The sequence below is a fragment of the Lates calcarifer genome, linkage group LG13 (genome assembly GCF_001640805.2).
Source record: "Lates calcarifer isolate ASB-BC8 linkage group LG13, TLL_Latcal_v3, whole genome shotgun sequence".
NCBI classification, from domain to species: domain Eukaryota; kingdom Metazoa; phylum Chordata; class Actinopteri; family Centropomidae; genus Lates; species Lates calcarifer.
Window position 1 is genome coordinate 3,442,763 of NC_066845.1, and position 20,772 is coordinate 3,463,534.

At 37.5% G+C, this 20,772-nt stretch overlaps 1 protein-coding gene across 1 annotated transcript; it reads right to left on the reverse strand.

The window, feature by feature from the left end:
* Positions 1-1,724: 1,724 nt before the first annotated feature.
* Positions 1,725-17,740, reverse strand: mccc2 (methylcrotonyl-CoA carboxylase subunit 2). The gene is made up of 17 exons (XM_018672988.2): positions 17,514-17,740; positions 14,919-14,985; positions 14,515-14,599; positions 14,022-14,123; positions 13,439-13,566; positions 12,887-12,999; positions 11,822-11,935; positions 11,636-11,700; positions 11,225-11,324; positions 11,027-11,122; positions 9,663-9,735; positions 9,458-9,534; positions 7,539-7,605; positions 6,871-7,027; positions 5,989-6,103; positions 3,909-3,994; positions 1,725-2,166 (listed from the first exon to the last, which is right to left on the reverse strand). Exons 1-17 carry the CDS (start codon positions 17,643-17,645, stop codon positions 2,049-2,051), a joined length of 1,695 nt encoding a protein of 564 aa, XP_018528504.1. The 5' UTR covers positions 17,646-17,740; the 3' UTR covers positions 1,725-2,048.
* Between the last annotated feature and the right edge of the window lie 3,032 nt (positions 17,741-20,772).

Genomic DNA, 20,772 nt, shown 5'->3' on the forward strand with positions numbered 1-20,772 from the left:
CAACCCATCATGTCTGGCTGGAGTTGCCATTAAATGCTGCAATAATCAGCTCAGCTACAATGCAGCTTCACTGAGTCTGACTGAAAACAGCCTGTACTATCCTTCACCAGCTGTAGACACAATTTATCCCTATAATACAGAGACACTTGAAAGATGCACAGCAATTCTCCCAAAGGTCAGTGCCATGTTTGACACTTGACCCTTTTTGTTGTGGAATTTATGTTTTTGGTAGTTTTGTGAGCCTCTTCCGAGTTAAGAAACACTGCCTGCACATAGCTCTTAATGAGACTATCTGTCTGTGCGCCTGGCAACCTGTCCCGATACCCTTTTAATACAGCGTATGCTGGGAAAAGCTGTCATCCTCTGGGTTGTGAAGTGCTGTACAATGTTAAAGCCAAAATACTCAACAACCAGATGGAAAGCTTGCCAGATATTCTGTCCGGACAAAAGGACAACCTCACCCTTCTGTAAGAGCAGCCCTGGAAGCCACCCAGTGGGTAATTATCACTGTAATTAAGAGCAGTCGCGGTCAGTGGGAAAAGCTAGATCAATTTGACAACAGAAGAGTATGACCATAAATCATCACGGTTATCCCCGACTCGGATTACATTTCACTGGTGTTTTCCTTTTTTCTTTTATACACCTTGAGAAAAACCCATGAAGACTTTTATGAATCATTAGGTCTCTGTATCTCTGGCAAGTTTGGCTTATTTCAAGAAAACTTTTAAAAACTGGTTCATGCTGTTTGGTAATGCCTCCCACAGTGGAAGAAGATGAAGGCATAACCAGTGAACCAGTTTTCAAAAATTGGTGGTAGGAGGTGGTGGAGGATGTGTGTGTGTGGGTGGGTGGGTGACACACTTGCGCACACACACACACACACACACACACACACACACACACACATCATGGCCCGAGTTATTTCTGCTCTCTCCTAAGGTGAGGCTCTCCACAGTCTCAGTGTACCAGCCATACAGTCATACACAGAGAAGCATGAAGGGCTTCCAGTTGAGCATTTTAACCAGCTGGCTTCGTAGGGAGACATTCAAACATTCAAATCCACTGCTGCACCTAATCCATGGCCTCAGAAAAGTGGAGTAAAAAAAAAAGAAGGAAAAAAAGCATCACTTGTTGCCAAAGTGAACTCAGATGTCTTATACTAATATGTGAGCATACCAACTGTGTGCAACATGTTCAGTTAAAGATAAATTGACAAAAGGGAAAGGAAAAAGGGAGGGAAAGAGAGGGGTGGCCAGCTGGTAAAGTTAAACACCCTCCCTCTGGAGCTCAGCTTTGGTACACAGTCATGCTCTGTAAGATCACATCCTATTCCCCCTCACCATAACACAACATTTGCACAACAATAAAAATGAGAAGGAAACAGACGTCTAACATAGAAGGCGTAATACACCCACTAGTGTCTCCAGACAAGCGATAGGTGTGCATTACAGTTAACTGCATTGAACTTGGACATCTTCAAAAACCTTTATTTTGGTATTACTTTCCTCAAAACAGCTCCTGTCAATATCAGAACAGCAGTATATGTTATCTAAAAAGCACTTAGTTTGAAAAATGTCAAGTGTGCATGTACCATTCCTCCAGACTTCAGTGAGATATTTATGGCTAAACAGTGCCCCCTTATGATCATTTTTTTCTCTGATATTTCTCAATCAGACACTGTTAACACTCTTGAACAAAAAGACAGACCATTATACAGTTCAGCATTCATATTTTCACATTTTTTAATTTAACATTTACAGTATTTGATTTTTAAAAAATCCAATTCATCAAAGGAAACAGTTGTTTAACTACAGTTTCATTTACACTGGAACAGTAACATTTAAGGCACAACCTCACAGTAGAAATGTCCCACAATCACACCCCCAAGTATCTAAGACTGTGCGATTCCACACCTGTGGGTAGTGTTTTTTTCTGTGTTTGTTACTTTTTGTTAATCTGGTGACACATCAGAAATAAAACTACAAAGACTAGTATAGGTACAACTCTGGTTAGGTCTGAGGTCTACACCTGTACAGGCTAAATTAATATTACATCCTGAACACTCCAAAATGTGTCTTCTTCGTTGGTGCATTCAGAGCTGCACTGAGACTCAGTCCCAAAACCAGACGAGTATCTGCAGGATCAATAATCCCGTCATCCCACAGTCTGCAAAAAGCAATAAAAGTGCAACACTTTATTAGACGGCACATTACACCTCACTCATCTGATGCTTCTTGTAGCACCTGTGCAGGTCTATTATCACTTACTTTAATAGAGTGGCAGGATTTTGTGTTCCTCTCCCTGTATAATTTGCTCATTCATCTTGCAGTTTTAATACCCTTATAGAGGTTTTTTCCTACCTCTTTTCAGATCAGCTTTTTTTCTGAGCCCAATCCTATTTTCCACCATCAGCCAAGATCAAAGCAATGTTTTCTATTATCAGTCACAATGATTTTGAGCCTTGTGTACCATACTAATGGCTATAATGTTGATTCTAATTCTATGAAAATCTTACACTTAATTATTTATTTTGTTTATTTTTATTCTCAATTTCTCCACATCCATTTCAGTCTATAGATAGATGGCCAGTGGGGTTGCAACCAATGATTATTTGATCAATTAATCTGATTATTTTCTTGATTAGCAAATTATCATTTAGCCTGTAAAATGTCAAAGACAGCAAAATATGTCATTGTAATTTCCAACAGCCCAAAGTGACATCTTCAAAATGCTTGTTTTGACCAGCCAATACTCCATAACGCAAATATATTTAACCGATTATCATAACAGACAAAGAAAAGCAGAAAATCCTCATATTTGAGAAGAGAAGCTTGATACAGCAAATGTTTGGGATTTTTGCTTGTTAAAATGACTGATCAACTAATTGATCTAATGGCAGCAATTTTGATATAAATGGGTTCATGTATTATTGATTTACACACAATGGTTAAATGCTAACAGGGTACCTTGTCATTATTATTATTAGTCAGTGTCTTTAATGGGGCCGTGATTACAGGTCATTACTGGTAGAAACAACAATTATTTTCATCCTTCCCTTTAGCAGAACACATCAGTTTCTCCATTTCCTGTTGGTATTATCCCTACAACAGATGTGATAATATCCTCTATTTATAGAGTTATCCACAGGATCATGGCTGGTGAAGGCAAGATGTTTCTTGTTAGACATCTAACAGCTTTTTGTCTGTTTAAAATAATTTTGATCTTATGTGATCTCTTGTGAATTTTGATTGTTCTCTCGATATTTTATCTAATTCATTGCCAGTCTGTGTTATATATTTTGAAACCTCTATGTTTTATGCTCTTTATGTTGGCCAGGACACTCCTGTAAAAGAGATTCTCAAAACTCAGTGAGGCCCTTTCCCTGCCTAATTTTAGCGCTTGAATTGTCTCCCAGCATCAAAACATACACGCACAATTTTCCACCATATGACTGCTTGTAAGAACTCCATCATGTGACATGTGCTCTGCTCACATACAGCATGAAAATAGCCCACAGGACTTAATGAAAACCAAAGATGGCTCATATTAGCAAAACGACAGGACATCTAATGGAGAAGAAATACACTTGAAAACACATAACAGCATCACTTCTCATGCATGAAGAGTTTTGTTGTGGTTTTTCCAGCTCTTGGAAAAACAGGATCACATGATGTATTGAAACAATTTTAAAATAAATGAAATAAATTAGACACAAATGTTGGTGGCTTGTTTGTTCTCCACCTTTACCCAATATTGTCATTCGACAGAGGACAGAACATCTTCTCTAGATACCAGTATGTAAAACTGGGATGACTTACTGACACAAACTTCACAGTTACAGCTTTGCAGTGCCTCATTTTACCACACCACACTGTCTGAGACCTGAGGTATGATGTATCATGACTTACCTGGCACTAGAGTAGTATGGGCTGCCTTCCTCTTCAAACCGCCGCACTATTGGCTCTTTCATGGCAGCCTCTTGCTCTGCTGTGAACTGTGAATAAATCAAACAACAGAAGTGATAGGTTTGCTAAAGCTAACTGAACAAAGGTAAAAAAGTTTACAGTCATATCCATTTAAACACAGTGCAGTAAGGACCAGCGCCAATGGGATTTTAAAAGGTTGTCTCAAGTGTACAAAGCAATTTCATTTGTCATGGAAGCTGGCGTCCTTGGCTTAAAAATAATGAGTCAATCCTTGTGAAAATACTGAGTATGATGAAAATGTTGAGTCAATACTGTATTTTTTTTCAGTACTTCCAGTCTACCCTTATTGATATAAATGGGGTGAATAGAATATTAGAAACCTCTCAATGTAAAGCAGTACAATTCAATAGTAGCACAAACTACATCTTCCAAAATAAAGCTTCAGTTGAAACTATACTTCTGAAACTGTTTAAAGAAAAACTGATTTTGGTCTGCAATTACTGAATATTTTCATTAGTAATTGATCTGCCCATTATTTATCAATTAATCATTCTGTAAACAAAAAAGACATTAAAATTTCCCACATCTGGTAGCAATCTATTTTGATTGATTGTGTTGTTCAACGGGCGGTCCAAAATGACAACTGAGAAGTTAGAACCAGCAAACGTGGTATTTTTGCTTGAAAAATGACTGAAACGATTGCCAGTTAATGTTTTTGTCAATGGACTAATCAACTAACAATCGATCAACTGGCCAAATAATTGCTGCAGCATTAAACTGATTATTATAACAGTCAAGAAAATATGATTTATTGCAAGGCTGCGGTGTCAGGCTGCATTAGTTTGGTCCCTATGACGACCAAATTAACTGGCAGCTGAGTGTACACTGTTTGCTGGTTAAATACAGAGAAAACATTTTCCAACTTCTAATCCTGTGTCTTTGTGTGAATTATTTTTGGTATATTGTAAATATATGCCAAAAAATGAATATTTTTGAGGATCTTTAAATCAAAATCCCTCTCATTTTTCTTCCTGTGAAAAATGTTAGTGTTCTTAAATGACTAATCTTCAACTCGGGGGAGGTTACATTTAATTTATGCAAACAAATGTGATTTGGTGTGACAAACTAACCCTACCCATCATTTACAGACACTAAAGCATTAGATTGTGGGTTGCAGCAGCTAGCAGAGTGATGACATGGGTCAGAGGTGTGTGTTTGGCACACATTGGTATTACATTTTCAAAAGAGCAAGGTTGTCTATTTTATTCATTTCTCCCTCGTCCACCACCTCCTGATGTAACACTGTGGGTGAAGGAGGTGTGGGTGGAGGCCAACAGTCCTCTAAATCTCCATATCTTTGTTGCTGCAATCACTAAGAAACTCCCACTTTTGAGCGATCCAATCAAATGAGAAGGATTACATTTAAATCCCTCTCACGACTCTGCCCTGTTTCTCTCCCAAACACAACACATTACAGAATATAAAGATGCTCTAACTGCCACAGTCCAGCTGATATACTGGCAGAATGAAATGAATGATGGGACTTGTCTTGTATACTTCATGAAATTTGTTTTGATTGGTATTGCTGACTACATCTGAAAAAAGCTCTCAAGTCTTCATCAGTGTTCTCAACTGGGAAGACAAGTGGAACAAAAACAGTAAAAAAAACAACTTAACCCACAATTAGTTTGTGCTCTGTTTTCAGTCGTTATCATGCTTTAAATTGTTGAACCATCTTAAACATCACTGACTGAAATGCCTGCCATCAGGTTGAGGTATATGAGGTGTCATTCTGAAGCTATTAATGCACTCTTAATACACCCATAACAGCACACCTGACACAGTTTAATTACATCCATTTGATGACTGCACTATTCAGGATAAGTCATCACTGTAACACTTCACACTGATATAATTTTATCCTTGTATTAAGTGCCATGTCAAACCATTACTGAAAGAAAAGTGTTTTTCATAATGTTTATGCTTTTGGCAGCAAATCCACCAAAGCTAATTTAAACCTTTCCAGTGAAGTACAGATGGGATGATGAATGTGAATCATTACCTCCTTTCCCTCGCGTGCCCTCTGATCCTTAGTGATGGTGGCCAGGACAGTCGCTGCCTGCTCACCACCCATAACAGATATTCGGGAATTTGGCCACATGTACAGGAATCGGGGGCTGCAAGAAGAGGAACAGAGAGTGTAAATTTTCTTGTGTTTTCTAAACCGCATTAGTCAGCTACACTACAGATGCACAACTAATGAGACCACAAAAAATGAATCTGCAGTAATGAAGATCTAATACCAAATGACGACAACTACGGCAAAACATGACTTATGAGTACTTTGGCTGGGAAAAGTACCACTTAGGTAATCCTCAATAATTCAAAAAGTCAAACTAAAGGAGAGTACAAGCATAAATTTTCTAGTGTGCTTATTTAAAAATTTCACAGGAGATTGCTTACCACAAGTTTTCTAAATGTATTTAAAATGATGGAAAACAAAAGGGAGCAAGAGCAAAATACATGTGACTTTTATTACCATGTACTTTCCAATGAAAGGTACTGATTTTACATATCAAATTCTGTCGGGATCTTGGGGAGAATTCATTATACTATAATCACTACTAAACACTACTAAATTAGTGATAAAAGCTGTAGAACCAATACTGTTGAGAGACAATATCTAACGCAAGGTGTGGTAGACAGTGCTGGAAGATTCTGATTCAAATGGATGTTTTAACATGTTTTTTCAGTTACAAGATTCAAATCTAAAAGCCTCTTTTCCTGCTGTTAAAAAGGGTCACTTCCACCTAGATGTAAAAATCCAAGGGCACCTGATGCATATTGCTACACAAACTCAAAAGCATATTTATATATAGTGCATATATTGGTCTTTGGCGATGTTACCAGTGCTGCCACAGACCACTCCTGAACCTTTTCATACCTGTAGGCTCTGCCGCACATGCCATAGTTTCCAGCACCATAGGACCCTCCAATGATAACGGTAATCTTGGGTACATTGGCGCAGGCAACTGCAGTTACCATCTTGGCTCCATCCTTGGCGATTCCTCCCGCTTCATACTCTCTACCAACCATGAAGCCTGAGATGGAAATGGAGAGAGATTGCAAATAAAAATTGGGTTGAGTGAGAGTGTGTTTTGTTATCTCAAGGGGAAAAGTCTAAGTGTGTTAAAAATAAATCATTAGTGAGTAACAAGTAAGACAGAGAGATTGCTGGAGAAAGATTTGTGCATTATGTCATATGATCTGATGATGATGTAAATTGTAAATTATGGAAGTACATGCTTGAATTAAATAAAAGGTTCACCAGGCTCCTCCATTAAAGCCACAACACTGATGCAATCTTTTTCACACTTATTCTACTCCTTAGATAATAATTGATATCCTTTTATTATTTTTCATTCTGGATTGATGGGGGTGATGGAAGTATAAAATGAGATAACCCCTCATTAGTTAAATAAAAGAATAAAATAAATACAAAATAAGTGAAATAAATGTGTAAACAAACACAAATTTATCTGAAAACAAAACCACTACAGGACAGAATCTCAGATAAGCCCCAAACCCCAGCCATTATGAATTCCCACTGACCTGTTATGTTTTGTAGAAAAATAAGTGGAATGTTTCGCTGGCAACACAACTCGATGAAATGTGTCCCCTGAAAAGAAAAGAAAAATATTAAAAATAAGGATAGTAAAGATTTATTTTACTTTGTATCTCAAGAAATAAACCAGAATATAAACTTTAAATGAACTGACAAAAGAAACAGCAGTGTAACTATCTAATATAGAATATTCAAAGCACACAAGTGTAAACAGTGAACTGCTTGAGTTACTAGAGGTGTACGAGCAATTGCACACAGAAACTAGACTGTCTGGATTTCTTGTTGAGATTGTGCCTTTCACAAATAGCTGAGAACTTGCAAAATGCTTCCCAAAATGTTGCTCTTAAACTCCCCAGGTGATCAATCTGTTTGATATCTGGTGACCAAAACAAAGCCTGGCTTAAAAATTGACAATTTTTTTGTGCTCATAAACCATTCTTCAAGTGTGTGTCCTGCGATCAGTTGGCCTCACCTTAATCATCATCTTCATCTGAGACGAGACCAGTCAGGACAGAAACTTATCAGCTTGTGAGGGAGGTCATCTGGCTTCACACTGGCTTTATATTTGCCAGATTTTACTTTGAAATGAAAGAGCTGAATGGCCTTCTGTCTTGCCAGGAAAATTCACAGCAAAAGCTGCCAGCAGCTATTGCACAGGCAAACAAGCACAAAAGACTGTGCACTGTGAGGAGACGCCTCATTTCCATATACTTTGTATTGCTGAATTACTCAGGTGTTTTCTTTATTTTGGCAGTTTCCTCTACAGGCTTTCTTTCAGTGATGCAGCCTGCCTCGCACTGCAAAGTGTAAACAGGAGTTGGAGACAATGTGAAAGACGACTGTCTATTAGAAACTGTCACTTGGTGAGAAATGATCCGTCAGTTTGCTCCCAAATGTGTGCACAACAAAAGAAATCTAATCTTTTCTCTGTTACCTCTCCTTTACACAAACATGAATACCTGGGAAAAGCTTTTAACAATTTAACAGTTAGCATAATAGAAGCCCGGGCATGTCTTAAGTGATGACAGCGTGTCTCAAAAATGCATCTCAAAATGCAGGTGCTGTATTGATTTTTCTTGGATATGCTTTCTGAGCATGTCTGTTCCACATCTGTGTCTGTCTGAAGCACTGTGTCAGTCCCTTTCACCAGTAATTACACTGGTGAGATAACCAATGTTCATACTGTCATATTGAGACTTCAAAGAGAAAACGAATCAAAGAAACCTTTTTTTTTTTCTCCGGTCAAGCTTGTAATCTAATTCAAGATGTGTTTGAAAAACTTATTAGTCTATAATCACAAATTCAGCCCCTCATCTTTCCGAAGACGGCGTAAAGTTCAGCTCTGTTCACGGCAGATTGGCTTGCAAATTAAGTGAATTATATTAAATGAAAATTATGATTGTCCCTTGTGCATGGTCTCTAAATGCTATGTTATTACAATGCCATTCATCAGCACACTCATGAGATGGCCCAGACAAGTGCAATTTGAGAGCTTATTGTAAGAGAGAAACTGGGCGTCTTGACTGTGAAGGGTCAGCACAAACCGTCTATGAACACTAAAGCTCCCTCAAGAGAGAAATACTGGTATTCAGTATTGTAAGCAGCAAATCTCTGTGGAGAACACTATCTAAACCGCTTCAATACTGAGAGTTTGAGAGGCAGATAACCAGTACAATGATTACTCTTTTGAAAACTCAAAATGATCACGAGCATTGTTACACTTGCATACCTTATATGTGTTCATGAAATCACACAACCACTGATGTACAATCTGAACCTTTTGTTATTTGTACGATGTAGATTTTAGGTTTTAGGTGGAGATACTGTGAGCAGGAATCCATGTTCATTCTTTAGGGAACACTCATTTTAAGTGTTTCAGTCATCTTTGGGTACAAAGGATATTTACCTTTTTTGCAGACTCTGAAAACAAGACTCCGTTGTTTCCAATGATTCCAACAGGATAACCAAAAATTCTTGAAAATCCTGGAGAAGCAGAGATTGGATGTAAAATAGTAAGGCTGGTGGATTCCAGAGGCCAAAAAGAAAACATATTCCTCGGTGTTGAAGAAATTGAAAATAAAAAAGTTTCAAAATTCAAAAATTTCACTTACCTGTAACAAGTGTGTCTCCATAGAAAGCCTTGAACTCATCAAATTTGCTGCCATCTACAATTCTGGCAATGACCTGCAATCACATAAATACACTAAAGTTAGAAAGATCAGCAAAGCCACAAAAAACAAGAGGGCTAGTAACAGAAAACAGAACAGACTTGTGTAACTAAAATAAAACATGTTTTTTTGTCTGTTTCAAAGTATGTGTATCTGACATCTGTGTGTGTTAAAAGGCTAGCAATATTCAGTATTTTGTTCAAAGTTCAAAGGCCCATTCATTTCTACTGAAGATTTAATTTTTTCTAATGAGTCACACATATAAAGTTTCTTTAAAAAAAAAAAAAAAAAAAAAGTTTAGTTTTTATCTGAACAGGAGTAAACAGTGCATTTCTTGGAAACTACTTCCAGCCACCAATTTGGTGGTAGTAAGTAGTTATAGCAAAAGGACCCTGCATGTTCAATCTAGTCAAAATAAACTAAAATGCCAATGCTCATGGTTATGAATGAACATGTCATGAAGTGCAACAGTGTGGCTCATTGATGTGTTTTAATAGCTTTTGGACAACAGCAGAGATCAGTAGCACAGAGGAATAAGGTATAAATTCATTACTGGTTTTGGTCTTTTAATAGGAAATCTTAAAAATAAGAAAAATATATAATATCGCCAGACTGACAGCTTAAACTGTTTTTGCTCAAGTGATTTAACTGCAGTGATTTAAAGTCAAGCAGTGTTGAAAAGGCTATTACAGTGGAAAAACTCCTGTAAAGAGGGAGCAGTCGGTTGATCTTGCATCCTAAATGAACTGCCAATACCACTCTACACTACTCTGCACTACAAACACTTTGACCTCTGTAGAGTTAGCAGTAATTCTTGCTCCTGGGTCTACATCAAGAATCAAAGGCACACTGTTTAAACCAAATGAGAACATCTGGCAAGCACTGCCAGAGAGAGCAAAAACAAGTGATTGATGCCAGTCATACATTATCGACTCAGCTCCCGACAGAGAGACCTGACAGCTAAATATTGTTTAAAGTGCTTTCTGTAGTACAGGTTTGTTTGTATTATTCATTAAATCCAAGTATAAAACACAGTGTCTATGTTCTGTAAATCTTGTTTTCTAATGGTAATACTCAGCAAGTCTATTAATTAATGGTAATGCTCTGCAAAACACATATTACACAAAGGGTATTGTATAATATCTTTGTAAGGGTCTGAGTGGAGAAGTAATGACTTTAAATTGACTGTTATTTAATCCCATGTAGTACCTTATCAAGTATATTACAGTTTAAAAAGTGACAGCTGAAAAATATAGCCTACAATCTCTCTCCTTCTGAAGAAAAGTTACAGCAAACTCGACATATACCTCTCTGACATCAAAGTTGCGTTTCAGGTTATCTCCAACTATGCCATAGAGTTCATCAGCAGGGTAGAGAGGGGCTTCAGTGGGTTCTGTGGTGACCTGAAAAATACAAAACGGGCTCAGTGTCAACAGAAAATACAGACATGACAACTTGATGAATGATAAAATGTGACTGTTAATGATTGTAATTACTGGACTGACCTCAATATTTTTCCTGTAGTTGAGGCTCCGCACTGTCTTTCTTGCCAAATGAAGCGCATGATTATCGTCTAAAGCGTAGTGATCGGTCACACCAGATTTTCTGTAAAATAAGCAACAAATCAATCACCGTGAAATTATTACAGCACATACATCATTACCTAAAATAATAACACTGACAGAAGCATGTGCTTCATCAATACAAAAGAAATTAAATGGTGATGCACAAATTCCAATCCACTCTGAACCAAGAGATATGAATACATTTTTTCCAAAACTAGATTATTTTAATTTGTAAATGTGAATTGACTGTTTTGTTGTGTTGTAAAATAATTTATAAATAACTGAGATCTAAGTGAAAAACAAATCCTGATGTAATGCCTAATGTCATGTAAAGTGCTGTCAATTTCATACTTGCAGTGAAGATCAGCACCACCAAGGTCCTCTGCAGAAACTTCTTCTCCAGTGGCAGCTTTGACCTGTCAAAAAACCAACACACAGAGATTCTCAACAAAACTGAAATAACAAACAAAGTATTTCTGCTGTGTTTTTCATGACATCTAATTGGTATCTGAATTTCTGATGGAAAACTTAACAAACCAGTGGAGGTCCTCCAAGGAAAATGGTTCCTTGCTTCCGCACAATGATGCTTTCATCTGCCATGGCTGGCACATATGCTCCTCCAGCAGTGCAGGAGCCCATCACAACAGCTACCTGAAACAGCAAAGAAAAAGAATGAAGTGGTTTTCAAAACATGTACCACACCAGAAAGACATGAAAGCTCTGACATCAAATTCACGTGATATAACAGTGGAATAACAACTATTTACTCTGAGGACAACTTAGCTTTAAGAGTAGTGTCACATTTGACTGAACCAATAAGAACTCAGACTCAGATTTGATTCTACACCCGATCATGGCCCTTTCAGTTAAGATTTAAATGGTGAGTGCGATTACCAAGAATGTTATGGATACTAGCAACTGAAATTTTAAATTCTAATACAGCAACCTAGTGGCAAATCTGGTGGTATACTAAATACTACAGCAGAGAGAAAAAAGAACAGATGCAACGGAATGAAAATCCAGCAATAACATGCAATGTTAATCACCTGCAGAGACGGTATTAGCATGAATTAATGGGCATTCTGTTTGGTGAAGTGAAGTATGAATATATTCTGCTGTGTTTATCACTCCTGGGTTTACCAGAGAGATGTGAGACATGAGCAAGACCTGGCTTCTCACCAGCACCCACTGCACTTATCAGCTCTCATCCAGACAGTCTTGTTTTTGTTTTGTTTTTAAACACAAAAATGTCTCTTTTAAATAGTCAATAGCAAGATGGATTTTAGTTGCCTGCAGACAATGAAAAGATGTATAACCCACAGCAGTGCAGTTCATTTAAATTTACCATCTCTGCTCTCTGATATAATTTTTCAGACAACCCTTTCAGCTTTTAAGATCTAATCTATAGATCAAGGCGTTTTTGGCGAGAATCAAGGCACAATTTTTTAAAACAGAACAAGTATACCATCCAAGATAACAACAACAGGTCATAGTACAAGACAGTGACCAATAAGAGACTAGTGAATTATGAAGCCCCATCATGCTGCTGTTAAGTGCATTATGTGATCAACACCTGAACTACAATGAGAACCTAAATATCACCTGTGCTATTCCCTCTGAGGACAGCCTGGCCTGGTTGTAGAAGATGCGTCCAAAATGATCTCTGTCTGGAAAGACATCTGCCTGTCTGGGCAGATTGGCTCCTCCAGAATCCACTGAAGGAGACAAGAATGTTGAGATATTTTGAGAACTCATGGATTATTATAAAAATCTGGCCTCTGGCTAGATTACAGACACTTTATCTTCCCTTATATGAACTGCAGCCTGCAGCTCACAACCATGGCCTTCTGGGATGTCACATGTCTACACTAAAAAACAACTATGAAGATTCTCCCCAAAGGGTTCTTTGACTTTGGAACAACTGCAGAGGAGACCTGGTTGACCAAGTTACAGAATTAAATAATTGATAGATAAAACTTCTAGTAAGCTCAATAGAGCTACTGATATACAATGTTTCTCTCTATTTTCAGCATGACTTTCATATTTATATATTTAATTGTGGTTTTGAAAGTGAAAAACTCTTTTAATATTTTCCCCTTTTGTAGATAAACATACTTTGTTTTACAAAACCCTTATAAATCTATATATACTCACCTAAGTAAATGCATGGTAAATGATTCTGCTGGGCTATCTCTTGTGCACGAAGGTGCTTCTTCACTGTAATTGGGTAGTATGTTCCCCCTTTGACTGTGGCATCATTTGCAACAATAACACATTCCACCCTATGAAAAAAAAACACTCAAATTTGTCTGATGCTGGAGCACTCAGGTGAAAATTCACAGGAAATTAAACAAAAATCTAATTACAAGTCACAAAGATTAAATTAACACTCCATGTAATTATCATAAACTCATACATTTGAATATTTTGCAGCCAGTTTAGGATCATTTTTCTGCATTTAGAGGCAGAACCAGTGACTTAAAATTCAATTTTATTCTGTAGTCTGTTTTAGCAGAAATATCTGCTGCGACCAACATGTAGGTTTTTGAGTATTTAAGATCTCATACTGTGACAGATTAAGAGGTATTAATGAAAAAAGTAAGTCAGTCAGTGTGCAGGTGTTACTTTTTTCCATTGATGCTGCTTTTTCAACTGCCTTGCATATATAGATAATGTGCATATAATTACATCTCTACAGCTTAGCAGGTAAACACAGGAGGATGTTCATAGTGCTTACCCTGAAACCCGCCCAATCCCTGTAATTATACCACCTGCTGGTACTTCCTCTTTTCCATACAGCTCATATGCTGCAAACTGAGAGAACTCTAAGAAAGGGGTCCTGTCAGAAAACCAAATGGAAAAAAACTATGTAAAACAGTGCATTTGAAAATGTAGGAGGAGAAATGTACAGGCTTGCAATTTAAAATAACACCTTTACACTTGGGATGTTCATAGTTTTTAGCATGAAAGCACGATTTTTGCAGGGATGATAGATTATTTAAGGGTGCTAGAGGAAACAGTAAGATGAGCAGCAATGCTATCCTCCTTCTACTGTTCTCAGCCCACAGGGAAGTGTGTGTATAGCATCAGACATTTAAACTACTTGCACTACAGTTTGTATAATCACATCAAACCAGAGCACTACAAACTTTATGTATCTGGTTTCCTCAGTATGCCTCAGCCATGAATTTTTAATCTATCAAAACTAAAGAAAGAAGTACATGTACTACCCTGGATCCAGCAGTCTGTCTATACGCTCTCTAGGAAGCAGCTTCCCACGAGAAGTGTGAAGTCTTCTGGCTTTTTCTCCACCCCCTGGATTAATAAAAATAAATAGCTTGTTAGCAAACAATTTGAGATCACTTTGAATAGTATGGTCTGTCAAGAAATTCACTATGCTGTAATCTACCTGTAGTTAGATGCCTTATCAGCACTGTGCGCACACAGTATAAGAGCTTAGAGTTTTTACCCTTCAGTTTTACCAAAACAAATATGGGGTAAGTAAAAGTGTTTTGTCAACAATTTCATTACCCAGACTGCCTGAACTATGACACTAATTTTCGCAGTTGGAATTAAAACAAGTGATAAATTTAACTTTGGTGTAGTGTCTACTGTATCATGTGCGTACACCTACCCAATTTAATCTTCTCTGTCCGGCTTTTCAGTTCATCAATGAGAACTTTCATTCGGTCATAATTCTCCTGAAAAACAAGAGTACTACATCGTTATTTACCGTAATTTCCGGACTATTGAGCGCACATGAATATAAGCCGCACCCACACTAAATTTAAAAAGAAAAAAAATGTACATATATATATATATATATATATATATATATATATAGGCACTTGTCTATAAGCCGCAGGTGTCTACGTTGTAACATGAGATATTTACACATTCACGCTGCCGTCTCCAACGTCTCACCATCGATTCATTGATGCCAAGCTTACGTGCAGCAGCTCTATTTCCTTTTTCGACAGCCAGATCGATTGCCTTTAACTTAAAAGCTGCATCATATGCATTTCTTAGTGTGTTTCATGACGGTGTGTGCATTAAGTGAAAAATGACTGTTATGAAGAATTTAGTATGAGTGCGTTTGATCTAATCCGAACAGTTTCATTGGTCCACTGTGACCTTTTCGGTAATTTCATTGGTCTGATGTAACGAGGCTAAATGTTTTGCCGGCATAAAGTTCGTCAGCCCGTAAAAATCTATAAATTAGCCTCATCATTGTAAATACCTATTTTAAAGAGTACGGTCTAGACCTGCTCTATATGAAAAGTGCCTTGAGATGACTGTTGTTGTGATATGGCGCTATATAAATAAAATTGAATTGAATTGAATTGAATCATTGTTTAAGCCGTAAGGTTCAAAGCGTGTGAAAAAAGTAGCGGCTTATAGTCCGGAAATTACGGTAGTTTGTTTGTTGCTTTATATGATTTCTACCTATGACAGATTGTGGCAGACACATCATCACATTTAGAAACTGCAGAGTAAAAGTTGGCAAGGCCTTCAAGGCTTCGGTCAACAAAACAGAGAGTGTTATGCAAAGCAGAGGGAGATTTCCCAAACATCTATGTGTTAACCATTAACTATTAATAACAGAAACGCATACTTAATTAACAGTTTAATCAAAACAGACCTCAGCCCATCTACCACATAATCAGTTCCACCAAAAGTAAGGTGACCACCTAACTCACCACTTCACTCAACAACTCACCTACCTCAAGTATTATAAAGCAAATGATATAAGAGAAAAACACCTCTGTTAGTTTGCCCAATCACCATCTCAGATTTTTTCCTCAATAGTAAATAAAATAAATGTTATGATTATGGAGATAATTAAATTGTTATGGTCAGCTATTATATAATTTGCAACAGAGAAGTTTACTACCCTCTCAACACACATGTCATCTAACTTTATTTATTAAGAGGAAATGAAAAAGGACAAGGAAAATAAAGTAAGTGCAATAATACTTATTTCATGTGGGATACATTTACTTAATATCTGTGTTTATGCTGGTAAATTGTAAGCAGGTCCTTATTCAAAGTGGAAATATTTAAAAATGTGTGCATGGTGCCATCCAGTGACGTTTTTTGGTGTTACATCAGTTACAACATCTGAACAACAGGTGCTGTTTATGGTAGATTTTTGCCCTATATGTGGTTCACAATTATATGTACACTTTTAATACTACATACTACACAGAGATGTTAGAATGTTAAAAATATACTTTTTAACATACTTTTTTTTCTTTCTTGAAATCAAACAGTAATTGTGGCATGTCCAAAAGTTTAAACCTACTAAAAACCTGTTACTACAAATATGCAGTTTTCCTAGGGATGCACAAATTTTTGCATACAACTATATACACATACATCTTCTCTACTATATAAATGTGGATACCCCACTCTACCTTCATGAATGAATTTACACTTGAAATACATAAGGTACTTTTCTCTATATACACACAAAAGTAATTCAACTGCAGTCTAAACTGGGGAGGTTGAGTGGTTTCACCCTGTTGGGATTATTAATGCTGCAAGGTTCAAGTGTTGTTTAGCTTTTGAACATTACGAGAAAGTACAGTCGATATCCTCGGGAGACAACAGAAGTTTATTGGGTAAAACTGAAGTGCCTCATTTTAAAGGTTATGTTTTCTCTAATGTGGTCCCAGTTATAAACATCTCATCTGTATAAATGATGACCACTTGAGGCAAATGGATACGAGTGCATTCCAACAGAAAACCCCTCTAACAATTATCTTGTTTTTATCAGAAATATTATCTCTTATCATTTTAACATCAAGTAACACCCTTAATTGTTAAATTAATATATCATTTATTGAGTTGGTGGAGTAAATAGGCAGCAGAATTATTAAGCTGTGACATGTGTAGCAAAGGCTATGTCTAAATACTGAAACTTATTAGCAGGAGGAATGGTAAACCGTATGGTAAAAGCTCTATGAGCAGTGTGATAATGTGAAGACCTTGGCTAAGCACAGTCAAAGCTCAAGAATTTGACCTCTTGCAGGCAGTAAACTGGCTAGAATTAGCTTCTGTGTGGTTAAGGGACAAATTAATCATAGTCCCAATGCTTGTGAATGTTAGCTGGCCTAAACGTGATTTCACTTACCTGTCAGGTGCGAGCCACCTCACCTAGTCGAACTGTTAACGTTGACATTAGCACCGAGTTTGGCTAGCTAACGTTAGCAGCAGGCTAACCTACCTGATATTCAGACGACTGTTTGTCCGGCTGAGAACCGAGCCGAGCGACTTTATCAGCGTAGTAAGGTCTTGTGCAAGCCCGAGGTAAACTCCGGCAACGAAGCAACCACGGCCTTACCGTCCGCAGGAGCATTTTGATGCTCACGTCTAACTAAACGTGATATTTGCAACTGCTAGCTTGCTAGCTAACCTAGCAATGATCTTCTTCTATGGTTAATATTAGTAGGAGGGAAGCTCGATATCGCCGCCTGCTGTTTATATAAACCACTTACATGCACAAAACAATTCAGATTCAGATTCATGGAAACTATAAGAAACGGCAGTTAAATCCTTCCAGGGGAGTGTTACAGACAAGTTTTCATTCAGGGCTTAAAAAGATCCAGTATTTCAATGAATATTTGTTTTTTGTGATTGGACAAAATTAAGAAATTTAAAAAAATCTTTGACAACATACATTTTATGCATTCAAAATGTATTTGAAAACAATGCCACAAATTGTCTTTATTGATCTAACTATTTTTGTATGAAGTGCAGCAAACAAAAAACAAATAAAAGAAAAAAAAAACATGAATCAGAATTTGGTGTGACCAGCTTTACCTTTAAAACAGCACCAAGTCTCCCCAGTACACACATAGTTTGTCAAGGTAGGATTTCCCTAGGGTCATAGAGAATTTGTTACAGTTCTGTGGATTTAGACTGTGACAGTGTCTTCTGTCTCTCTCATGTACTCCCACACTGACAGAGAGCAAAGATGCCAATATACACATCCAAGCTGCCACCATGTGGATTTTAAAAGCACTGCATTGACATCAGCATGTGTGTGTGTGTGTGTGTGTGTGTGTGTGTGTGTGTGTGTATGCATGTGCGTGTATGTGTGATTCTCCATACAGTTCATCCCGGGCTCATTCTCACTGGTCAAACATTTTGAGCAATCCACATTGAAGGTACTGTACTGAGACCTTTATGTTGATGCATACTGGGTAAAAGCTTAAGCATCACTACTCTCTCATGTTTACTCTACGAATACTGCCATTTTCAATTGGGTGTGAGCATTTCCAGCTGATGACAAAGTGACCCTCAGACAAATACATTTAATCATAAACGTTTCACAAAACATGCTAGAGTAACACTGAAACTGATGCAGAGAGAAGGCCTTGTCTCGCTTAGAAATGGGAACTAAAGTTGGTTTTAAGTGGGAATCAGAGTTAGCCTAAAAGCTTCAAAAAACATCCCTTCTGACCTGAGTGCTTTATTCGAGGTAGAGTACATTTGGCAGAGTATAGGCTGAAGAGCATTCAAACCAAGAGCTTTTAGTTCATTTAGTTTTAAGAGGCCTTTCTCCTCCAACGCTTCCACCTATTCTATCAGCATGCATAGAAATGTCCGTGACCTCCACTCAAATGGCTGCTCCTGTTTTCTTAGGAAATATACAGTCCTCCACTCTCTGTGTGAACTTGAACCCTCTCATTCATCCAACTCTCTACTTTGCCGTGACCCTTGAACCCTTCTCACTGCTGCAGCAGTGAAGTGACAGAATAGATGTAGAGGCATGAAAAGCCTCTTAAAAGTAAAAAAAATAAATAAAACATTTTGATGACTGGGAGATGAGTGTAGGAAAGTGGTTGAATAACACACATGGGTCGGATGAAAAAGAAAGACAGAACAAGGTATACTTCAATCATGAAATTTATGTAAAACCAAATGGTCTCCTGGAATATCACAGAAGATCAGGTTTTACTGTATCTGAACTGGTATCAAAACATTTCAAACAATACTCAGCCATAATCTTAAAATAAATTCAAGTTAAAGGGGCATCTATTGTATACCTAATGGTCAGCCTATTCAAATGCCAATGGAGAGTGCTAATGAAAAATAACCCTGATGATATCATGCAGATCATCTCAGCTTGGGTTTGGGGAATACAAATTTTTAATGTAAAGCATGAGCTACAAACTGCGCAGTCTGAAATATTTACTCAGCAGGAAGGATTTAATGGAAGACACTACCCTCTTGCCTCATGGGAAATGTAGGATACAATTTTTGCTTGACCCATGCTGCAGATTAAGAGTCAGGATATCTCAGCCTCTCGTAGATCGATTTTGACCATACAGTTTTTAGATGTCTCTTGCAAGCTCATCAACTTTATGGGAGTGCAATATGAAATACACGCAGTTCCCATTGTCACCCATTGTGACAAAATAAATCAAGAGGCAATACTTTCAGGCTTTATTGTGATACCTATTCAATTGTATTTATTGAAAGGTGTTTTAACTGCATTAATTGCTGATTTTGAGAAGAACTGTAGATAACAGAAAAGCTGCTTTTTCCATCCTTTCACCTCAGATGCAAGTTGCAGTGCAGGGCAATGCTCAAGTGTCACTCATTCTCACACACACACACACACACACACACACACACACTGACTGATTCCTCCCCTGTCTTTATACAAGCTGAGCTGAAATCTCTCATCCTTCCCTTTTTGGAAAGAGATAATGATGCTCGTTTCACAGCTCAAAGAAGTCATTAATGTGTGACACAGCCTTGAATGTAGGATATCAAAGCGCTGCAGAGTGCGCCCCCTCCCTCCCGCCCACTAACGGGCACAACCTCGTTAAGACGGCGGAGACATGAATTAATCATCAGTCCTTCCTGTAACAGGGCAGGAAAATTGTTAGCAGCATCAGTTGTTGCAAGAAATGTCCCTTTGAATCGCTCAAAAGTATAAAGCCCCTTACAAATCTTTCATCTCATTACAGGATCACTGTCAAATTTACTTCACTAGATAAGCTGATGGACATGCTCCCCACTGTAGCCTCATCCAATCTCTTTCACAAATGTGATGGGACTGGCAAGGTGAAAAATGAGAGGAGATGAAAATTAGTAAGTCAGATATGACAAGGATGGATCTGAATGAGTTCAAATGCAATACAAGGCCATAGAAGAGAATACTATGAACCTTAAAGCTGTGATATAATCTAATTAGAAATAAACTGAAGAACATAATACATAGCATAACCTGTCCCTGCACATACCAAAAGAACAAAAACTATTCACATGAATTTTCTTTCATGAGCCTCACATTCCTGGCATAGTAATACACATTCTTTGCTGCACTGAAAGAATCATTTTTATTTCTTTTATATATTTGGTACAGGCACTACCATAAAATTTTAAACTTTCATCCTTGAGTTTCATTAATGTGAATAGGTGGGCAGAAATGCTGGCACACTGATAATACCTCACTATATAAAATGCCACAC

Excerpts from the sequence above, each read along its gene's own strand:
- mccc2 (XM_018672988.2), bottom strand. The coding sequence starts at position 17,645 with ATGCTCCTGCGGACGGTAAGGCCGTGGTTGCTTCGTTGCCGGAGTTTA. Across the intron at positions 11,701-11,821 it reads TCCTTGGAGGACCTCCACTG|GTCAAAGCTGCCACTGGAGA; the intron begins GTTTGTTAAGTT and ends GTTTTTTGACAG. Across the intron at positions 7,028-7,538 it reads TTTTCTACAAAACATAACAG|GCTTCATGGTTGGTAGAGAG; the intron begins GTCAGTGGGAAT and ends TTTCCATCTCAG.